Source organism: Camelina sativa, chromosome 5 (genome assembly GCF_000633955.1).
Source record: "Camelina sativa cultivar DH55 chromosome 5, Cs, whole genome shotgun sequence".
NCBI lineage: Eukaryota > Viridiplantae > Streptophyta > Magnoliopsida > Brassicales > Brassicaceae > Camelina > Camelina sativa.
The window spans coordinates 6,391,553-6,401,250 of record NC_025689.1 but is presented as its reverse complement, the minus strand read 5'-3'; the positions used below and the strand labels follow the sequence as shown (position 1 = coordinate 6,401,250).

The following is a 9,698-nucleotide window of genomic DNA, read 5'->3' as shown; positions in this document are numbered from 1 at the left end:
TTTTGTTGAGATGATGAAGTCTGAGGTGGATTCTGATCATTTTGCTTATGGTGCAGTTCTTCACGCTTGTTCAGGTTTAGCCTGTTTAGGACATGGGAAAATGATCCATGGTTGTTTGATTCATCGAGGCTTTCAAGGTTATGCTTATGTTGGTAACGCCTTGGTTAATTTGTATGCCAAGTGTGGTGATATTAAGGAATCAAACCGCGCATTTGGGGATATAGCTGACAAAGATTTGGTATCTTGGAACACAATGCTTTTCGCGTTTGGTGTCCACGGGTTAGCAGATCAAGCTCTAAAGCTCTATGACAGCATGATAGCGTCAGGGATTAAACCAGACAAGGTAACGTTCATTGGATTGCTGACAACTTGCAGCCATTCAGGCCTTGTAGAGGAAGGTTGCTCAATTTTTGAATCTATGGTTAGAGATTATGGAATCCCTTTGGAAGTAGATCATGTAACATGTATGATAGATATGTTTGGGAGAGGTGGATATCTAGAAGAAGCAAAGGACTTGGCTACAACTTACAATTCACTTATCACTAAAGCTAGTAATAGTAGTTCATGGGAAGCTCTTTTGGGTGCTTGTTCTACACATTGGCACACAGAATTAGGCAGAGAAGTTAGCAAAGTTCTAAAGATAGCAGAACCAAGTGAAGAGATGAGTTTTGTTCTGTTATCCAACTTGTACTGCTCAAGTGGGCGGTGGAAGGAAGCAGAAGATGTAAGGAGAGAAATGGTTGAGCGAGGTATGAAGAAAACACCGGGATGTAGCTGGATCGAAGTAGGAAACCAGGTCTCAACTTTTCTAGTTGGTGACTCTACGCACCCTCGCTTGGAGGAGCTTTCTGAAACTTTAAACTCCATTCAAAGTGAAATGAGAAACCCAGAGACGTTTTGGAACTTGTGGATTTAGTGCTATAGACAATGAGAAATATGTAGAAAAAGCAAAAAAAAAATAACCATTCACACACATTATTGTATAAGTAATAAGCAAATGTCTACTTAGAAACTAGTTCATGTTGCTTAGGTCAAAATATCTTGACAAGGAAGTCTCATACTATTGAATCTAAGTTTCATATAGTTTTCCATGATGACTTAATCGGATTTGAGTTATGTTTACTCATATTGATAAGCTCTTTAGTGAATCATATTGGAATTTTGATAATGACTAGAAATAGAGTATAGAAGAAGCATCAATTTTTTTTTGGTTTCTAGTGTGAAAGGTCCACAAGAAGTGACAAAGAAAATCTTACAAAAGACAAGAAATATAGATTCAAACTAACATTGTTTTCTCTACAAATTACCCCTATTTTGTTGGTGTGACAATGATTCGTGTTGTTAAACAAGCGCAGCATGATCCGAATACAAAATAATTTACTTAACTCTTACCTACTAGTCAAAATTTAGATTGCATAGATTTGTACGAATTTGACTAGATCACGTGGGCTCGTTAGGATCGTACTGGACTTCCTATTAAATATTTTCCATCATTGTTCTCCAACTCTGTTTTCTTCTTGCGTCAGTGTGTTACTCCATTATCTTCTTTTCTATGGTGGAACTACAGAATCTAGAATCGAATCGGTGAATACGAGAACGTTAAAATAATTAACAGTAAGGAATAGTATTAACAAATTATGGACATCTACTGATATATGTAGCTAGCTAGTGTGGTCCAAAACTTTGTATTGTTAACTTTAGTGATTTGAACCATACGTAGATTTGGTAATATTATATGTACCAATTACATGCGTAGAAAAGGTAAGGAAAAGGAAAGGTGCATTCATTGAGAATTGTTATTTACCCTCAAGGCCTCGACTAATAAGTAATATGTAGTGTACTAGTATTATATATTGTTGACGTGATTACTCCGTTATTATGTATGGAGTATAGATGAATTAAGTTACGAACATAAATCTTATATATGATTTTTACCGTTGAACTGCGCGTCAATATTTTTTTATATTCTGATATCTAAGGTTTGGAACCAAATCCAAAACTAATTCATAATCAAATCTTCTTGTGAATCTTGTCTTTAGATATCTACAGTGCACAAAGAAGGACGGTCGGACGTACCTACGTATATCAGTACGAAGTCACGTTCCTAGTTTAAATTCATGTAAAGTTTTTTACGAACAGATGGAGAATGGAGTCTATGACTACGAATCTGATGATGTGTTTTATTCTGAAGCAGAGAAGTTTCTATCTTTAGAATACTAGACAGAGTCTATTTTTATCCTTATCTACCATGCATTGAAACAATATTTTTGTCTAACCCTGAACTTCAATTTAACAAAAGGAAACTTTAAAACTACAAAAGGCCATGATTTTTCCACGTTTTCATCTGTTTCCAGTAGTACTTCAGGCTCCGAATACTTTGTGTCCAATAATTCTCTTAGATTCAAGATGGAAAGTTTAGAAAAATAAACCTTAAAATACGATTTTGCAAAATAACTCTTGAATTATATGAAAAATGCAAAACAATGTACCTTTGAATATCTAATACCATTATTTTGGTTATAGATTTTAAACAAAATAAACATAACTGCTAATATCATTATCACCGCCGTTCCTGCCATAACCCCATTACCCCGACTACTTCACAATAATATATATGGTAACAATGGTGGTTGTGGTACGGTGGAGGCGACCATGATTATGATGACAAAGAAGAAGATGGTGTTGGTAGTGGTAATGATTTATTTTTCTTGTTATACATATATTGTCAACTTGTCATATAGTCAAAGGTTACATTGCGGAAACTGTTTATACTATTTTCATAGTTCAAGGGATATCTTGCAAAAGTTGATTAATTTAAGTTTTAATTTTGTCATTCAGGATCAACCGTCATTGATACATATAAAAGTGTTATAGCACCCATATACATATTTGTTTTATTTTCAGGACTACTGTCGTGCTCAAGTCTAGATTTGATCGTTTAATATACAATCTTCTTAAAACTAGCTAGTTAAGGTTATTATACTTATATATATCGTGGTAGCAAAATAAAACGTAAAACATATTTAAAAGCTACCCAACAAAACAAACACACAATTCAATATTTTCTAACTTACGTATGCATAAGAAATATTCCATAAAAAGAAAACAAACAATTAAGAGTCGTCGCGGTCGCGGTTTTGGTCGCGCCAGCAGATTAACATGGCGATACAACGGCGAAGAATATAAAACTTGGCTCTTTGTTTCTTCACGACATGACTGCACTTTTGCCCAAAAGTCTTGCACGGGTCGCACGTGCCATTCTCTTCCGACGCCATTGATTGGTTTCTGAGAGTCCCGACTACGATAGTATGAGAAATTAAAGAAAAGAATAAATGCAAGGAACGGAAGAGTTTGATGGTTCTTATGAGCTTTAGTTTTGTCGAGGACAGACAAAGATGGACAGTTCAGTATATAGTAGTCTAGTGGAGTGGAGAGGAGGGGACAAGCTTTATCAAACACACACAAAAATATGTTTTTACTAAGTAATTGTCTATAGAAACCAACTTATGGTGGTCCAAATGGTTTAAGGATTCACTATAGAATCTAGAGATCGATCTTGAGTTTTTTCAATGTGATTTTAATAATAATTGACCATTCTAAACTCTATAAATAACAAAAAAAGGCTTTTCACATTATTTAAAAATAATAATTTTTCTAACTAACCATTCGTGAAGATGAAGAATATTGACTACAATTATAAAATCATTTTGAAAATAGATATTCAAAAAAAAAAAAAAAACTAATTGAAAGAAAGATTTAGTCTCTGGAAAATAATGGATTAGAGTGACTAACTAAAAAATTATGTGATATATATCAGTATTTTGAGACTAAAATGTTACCGTTAATGTAAAAGCAAAACCGAGAATTTAGTTTTTGCCCAAAATAACTCATCAGAAACGAAAAGAAGAAAACTCATCAAGTATATTTAATTACTGTATTAGACGACCTAGAAAAAAAAGAAAAAATACTATACAAAAACCAGGTATCACTCTGAAGAAAAACAAAACACTATAATACTGTTGAAAAAGAAGATGCACACAGCACACTGTTACGCTATGGTATGTTATGTTATGTCGTAAGGGAAAGAAACAAAACATGGTGATGCACAGTTAATATAAATTTAGATTTTATTTTATTTTGGTCGATCTCTGTTACATTTAAATGATTCAATATCGATCGAGCTACGTAATGGTAAGGCGATTGCCGCATTGGCATGCACCTGAAGGTGAGTGGTCATCCGTGTAAGCCGAGCCCCACTTCTGTAAGAAGTGTCGTCTTCATTGCAATTTATTAGCTTCGTACGATACTACCTTTTACACGCTTTAGAGAAGTTTTTTACCCATCAAATTTGAATTGTACCTTTAAATAGTGGGAAAAAAGGAAGACTCTTAAATCTTGAAAATGTTAAAAGATAAATAAATGTTTAACAAAGAAAAAACAAGAGAAATATCCTAAAATAGCACTAAAACAAGTTTTTTTCCAAACTTAGCATACATTCCATAAATTTCCAAAATAGCTAGGAGTGGGCATTTCGGTTTAAGTTCGGGTTCGGTTCGGTTTGGTTTATTCGGTTTTGGTAAAACTCTAACCAAACTCAGCCGAAGTTAGTTTGGTTTGGTTTGTGTTCGGGTCGGTTTATGTTTGGTTCGGTTCGGTTCGGTTTGGTTTTAGTATGGTTCGGTTTAATTCGGTTTAAAAATCAATTAATGTAACAAAATGAAATTGATTATGGTTTTATAATAGTTAATTAATCAAATAAATTAGAAAATTAAAATTAAATACCTAACATTAACCATAATTAAATCTATATTTATATTTAGTTAATTTATTAGAAATTTAAAATAAAGTAAAATAAAAACTAAATGCAAACGTTCGTAGGTAAAATCACATATTTATATTTTTAATAGTATTATTAATTAATTTAAAAAATAGATTGGGTTATTAGTTCGGTTCGGTTTCAAACCGAACCGAACCGAACCATTTGGATTGGGAAGAAACATAACCGAATGGTTGGAGTGTAGGATTGGGTTTGGTTTGGGTCGGTTTGGGTTCGGTTGGTTTGGTTTGGTTCGGTTCGGTTCGGTTTAAATGCCCACTCCTAAAAATAGCACTATTTAATATATTAAAGTATTTAAAATTAATGTTAAATTTTTTATTTTTTTTTTAAGTTTGGGTTCTCAATTTTACATTTAGGGTATAGTTTTGAGTGGTAGGATTTAGTATTTTGAATTTAGGATTTAATTTTGAAAGATTAATTAGTGTTATTTTTGAAATTTTAGTAATGTTGTGCTAAGTTTGGAAAAAAACTTAATTTTGTGCTATTTTTGAGAATCTCCCAAAAACAAGTCAATATTTAAATGTTTTTAATAGATTTAATATGCTTGATTACACTAACCATGATTCATTATGGGATTTAGAAACCAAAATTCGATTCCTAGCTATTTCGATTTAATCATGGTTAAGTCATTATAAACGTTTTAGAGGACATGATAATCTTGTTTTTCACAGTTTAGACGTGTGTGAACTTTGGTATAAGATCTTCTGATTATTGTGACAAAAAAAAAAAAAATCTTCTGATTATTATATATAAAAATATATAAATATGTCAATCTATTCAAGAAGATGGTATCAAAACCATTGCGTATACTGTTGAGTGTTGTTGATTCAACATGTTATTCAATTTGTAGAGTGATTATATCATTTAATATTGTATCTTGTTTTACAGAGAACAATATTTTGAAACCAAAGATAGTTCCAAAAGAAAAAGATTTTTTAAAAGACTTTTCAGGAGAACCCCACAATATCACTAAAGAAATCTATAGAAACAGTTTAGGATTTGTTTATCTCTATTTGTTAGTATTAGAAAAAGAAAAATAGCGGTGGATACTATGTAGGACAGTGTATGTTACATATACACATGGACTAAGGAAGGATATATCGTGTACACGTGGTTTCTGAACCAACCAAAGAATTATTTCCGACACTCAAATACACTTTGAGACACAAAATAAGACGATAAAAAGATCACGGTTGGTCCATATATACAACAAACGCCTTACACAAGAAGTGGTAACTACTAGCTAATAGATGATAAGTTTTATAATGCTAGCTCCAAAATTTAGCATTTCCCTTAAGATACTAGCTAGAGACTTTCAATCATATATGGCTTAGTTTTTAGGGTGTTCACAGAATGCTATTGTGAATCAGTAGGTTTGGTCAGACTGTGTTAAGAAAGACTTTTTGGTTGTTGAACCTGCACACAAATTGCAGATAAATTGTTCCAACAGTTACTTGTATGCCCTGCTCTCAAGTCTCAGCCAACCTTTATTTTGAGTTGCATTCATGAAAGTCTGATTAAAAGAACTAAAACAGATATAGACAATTACACAGCAAATTATGGAAATGTGGTAATTTCTCTTTTTCCTTGCCCCCAAAAAACCAAAAAAGTTTACAAAACTTTTATCCAAGACAACACTATCCCTCAGCATATCAACAAAACAAAATATATTTTTTGTATACACATGATTATTAATAGAAGATGCCAAATATCTCCATGAGCTAGATAAGCAAATCAGAATAAGCATGGAGTCCATGACTGCTCATGTTCTGTTTAAGCCTGTACAATGCCCGGCTCTCTAGCTGTCTTACCCTCTCCTTCGACAGTCCGTAAATCTCTCCTATTTCCGACAATGACCTCTGTTTCCCTCCATCAATCCCAAATCTCAGCTTAATGATCCTTCTCTCCTTCGGACTTAGTACATTGAGGAGATTCCTTACATGGTTCCTCATCAACTGCTTTCCCACGCTAATCGTCGGTGTCTCAATCCCACTGTCTGGTGTTACTTCCTGTTAGGAATAAAAGGTTATAACCATGTTTTGTTCGGTCAAAATAATATATTGAAAAAGGGTTTACCTGAAAAGTGGTGTCTTGATCAGCCCAAATTGGTTGTTGCATTGAAAGAGGTGTTCTTGTATTGTACAAGAGTTTATCAAGTTTCTCTTTTGAAACCCCAACGTGGCCTGCAAGTTGCTCTTTACTTGGACGGTAGTTTCCTTCCTGCACGCATGTTTTTCTGGCTTCGGATACTTTTCCCAGTAGCATGTATACGTTCTCCTGTATTAACATGAGTAGATTTCACCAATTCATGCTTTAGAAGTTTATCCTTTACTGTCTAGTAGATAATGCCATTGAAAAATTTGTAGTTACCGGCAAACGGATTGTCCTGGAGTTTTGAAATATAGACTTTCTTATGGATTGCCGAATCCACCAGTAGGCGTAAGTAGCGAATCTGCATCCGGATTGCGGTTTGAACTTCTCTACACTCTTCATTAGCCCCATACTTCCTTCCTAAGAACCATTAGATGAGCACAAAAAGAAGCATCGTAAGAAATGTGACTTCAAGTTAGATCACTCTAACACACACTGGAAATATCGAAGAACTCGAGATACTACAACTTCACTGTGATCAGAGATACTGAAGGGGCCAGAAAAATGGGTTCGTTTGAAGCTAACCTGCAATAAGTCCTGAAAGTTGAGTCCACGATTCTGATATTGTTTTGCTATATGGACAACCAGTCGAAGGTTTGCTGTAATCAGCTTTTCTCGGCTGCTTCTACCACGGTGGATTTCAGATTTCAAGACAGGGGAACTTAGCCCCATAGCTTCAGCCCACTCACCTATTGTTGGTTCACAGCCGTTTTGAGATTCAAGTTTAGTCTTTACCTTCTCCAACTTTAACAAATGCTGATATATCAGATACCAAAGTTAGCATCAGGGAAAGTTTCCAAGGAAGTTCAACAAGATGCAAGTCCAAGGACACAAGAGTAGGGGGAAGCATGAACCTGTATATGTGATATCAGCTCAGCTTCCTCTTTAGCAGTCAGAAGTTGTTTAGTCTCAGGTCCCCACAAGAAGAGCTGAAGCGCATCATCAGAATCAACCCCTTGTCTATACTTTTTCTTGGCATTAAGTTTCTGAGGAACATAACCCTCGTCATCCACATCATTTGATTTCGGAGCCTTTCTGTTCTTTGCTCGTCTCTCTAGCAGCCGCTTCGACCTTACTATGGTTCCCTTTTCCGGTAAGGACATGGAGGAGCTAAAACAAAACATCCAGAAAACACAAATATTTTCACATTATAGCCCCTTAAGTAGCAGAGAAGCAGAGTGATGAGATAGACAAAACAAGGTTTTAAAAAGCAACCTAGTGGAGAGAGAATCGCCAGTGTTGTCAGATTGATTTGCTTCAGTGTCGTCAGCTAACAATGCAGCTTGTTTTGAAGCTGATAAAGCCTTCTGAGCTAGTGCAACCACATCACAAAGCTCTGCATCAGGTAAGGGAGATACAACTGCAGGCAATTGCTTTTCAGCTGTTGTTATAGGAGATATCAATCTGCAAACAAACAAAGATTACACATCATTCACAAAACTCATGAAATTCAAAACTGGTGTGTTAAAAGAAGAGGAGAGAGACATTACAAATTCCATAAACCAGCAGATTGAATGAGTTGCTGTTCAAATTTCTCATCTTCACGAGATGAAACCAATTCATCAAACTGTCTCCTCTCCAGAGTCAACTATAAAAATTTCCCAAGGAAAACAAAAAAACATTCAGAGGCGGAAACATAAACACAAGAGAGTAAGAAAAGTTTAGGACTTTGTGCTCTTAAACTCACCTGGGAGGTTCTGTCTTCTCTAAAGGCATGTGAGAGAGGTCTAGACTCTTCCCGTGGCTCCTGTGAGAGAACCGACGCAGGAAAATGTCGAGATAAAGAATTGAGATGACGTGAGTTAACTACAGGAGTTGCTGTTTGCTCATGAAGCATCACTACTGGCAATATAACACCAACAAAGAAAGAAAGACAAAACATAATAAGCAAGATCAGAAAATGTATGTATATATAAAAATCCGAACTTGAAAACCACAAGGACAAGGGCACAGATAGATTATCCAGACAAATTAGAGTAACCAGCAGAGAGACAAATCCATTAGAAAAAAAACTAGAAAAAGGAACAGTACCAGAGGAAGGAGAAGAGTAGTTCTTGAGATGGGTCTTTGTCTGAAACGGAGGAGATGAAGAAGAAACCAAGTTCCTCGTAGCTTCCATTTTCACAGAATCACCAAAAAAGACTCTAATTTTGCTTCCACGAATGGCTAAAGAAGACGAATAAGAACATGAGGCTACTCTACAGAGCCCCCCATGACGAACAGATAAGGCGACAGACACACTCCCAATCTTTTTTTTTTTTGTTAATAAAAATTAAAACTTGTTGCTGCCATGGAAGTCAGATTTTTTTGTTATCTTCTTTTCCCAACTTAGAAAATCAGAATGGGCTTATTATTGGACTTAAACCCAAAAAAAAGCCCAAAGATACGAAATTAAATAAAAAAATTAAATAGTCATAATAAGGTCTATTACATAGTACAAGACTACAAGAGTCATGATGACCTCTTTGACAATAGTACCATAATACCAAAGCTAGTAGTCGTCGCAAGTCTGCTAAACAAGTAGAGAGAATTACAAATATCTGATTGAACCAATAGGCTTTCCTACATCAAACAAGTAACGAGGCCATTCTGATTCTGAGGTATTATTGGGTGCAGCAGCAAGCTGATTAGGCTCTACATAGAGATTATTGTAACCAGCCGAAGCGGAATATTTAAGACATCTGATGAAATTCATTTCACCTTCGATGTT

General features: G+C 34.9%; 3 protein-coding genes across 4 annotated transcripts; 1 reads left to right on the top strand and 2 right to left on the bottom strand.

Moving 5' to 3' along the window:
* On the top strand, positions 2-1,052 carry LOC109132817 (pentatricopeptide repeat-containing protein At2g36980, mitochondrial-like; the record flags this gene model as incomplete). The annotated part of the gene is made up of 1 exon (XM_019245215.1): positions 2-1,052. A coding segment is annotated over one exon (915 nt), but the record flags the coding sequence as incomplete, so codon positions are not given.
* LOC109133018 lies at positions 3,114-3,378 on the bottom strand. The gene has a single exon (XM_019245551.1). It carries the CDS (start codon positions 3,273-3,275, stop codon positions 3,114-3,116), a length of 162 nt encoding a protein of 53 aa, XP_019101096.1. The 5' UTR covers positions 3,276-3,378.
* Positions 6,383-9,270, bottom strand: LOC104785822 (RNA polymerase sigma factor sigF, chloroplastic). 2 transcript variants are annotated; one of them, XM_010511106.2, is made up of 9 exons: positions 9,020-9,270; positions 8,676-8,830; positions 8,479-8,576; positions 8,204-8,392; positions 7,843-8,098; positions 7,514-7,744; positions 7,208-7,348; positions 6,914-7,114; positions 6,383-6,846 (listed from the first exon to the last, which is right to left on the bottom strand). In XM_010511106.2, the coding sequence occupies exons 1-9, from the start codon at positions 9,105-9,107 to the stop codon at positions 6,559-6,561; spliced, it is 1,647 nt and encodes a 548-aa protein (XP_010509408.1). In that variant the 5' UTR covers positions 9,108-9,270; the 3' UTR covers positions 6,383-6,558. The 2 variants fall into 2 exon arrangements, with proteins under 2 accessions (XP_010509408.1, XP_019101279.1); XM_019245734.1 differs by having other exon boundaries at positions 8,676-8,827.

Excerpts from the sequence above, each read along its gene's own strand:
- LOC109133018 (XM_019245551.1), bottom strand. The coding sequence starts at position 3,275 with ATGGCGTCGGAAGAGAATGGCACGTGCGACCCGTGCAAGACTTTTGGG.
- LOC104785822 (XM_010511106.2), bottom strand. The coding sequence starts at position 9,107 with ATGGAAGCTACGAGGAACTTGGTTTCTTCTTCATCTCCTCCGTTTCAG. Across the intron at positions 8,831-9,019 it reads CTACTCTTCTCCTTCCTCTG|TAGTGATGCTTCATGAGCAA; the intron begins GTACTGTTCCTT and ends TTATATTGCCAG. Across the intron at positions 7,349-7,513 it reads ACTTTCAGGACTTATTGCAG|GAAGGAAGTATGGGGCTAAT; the intron begins GTTAGCTTCAAA and ends AATGGTTCTTAG.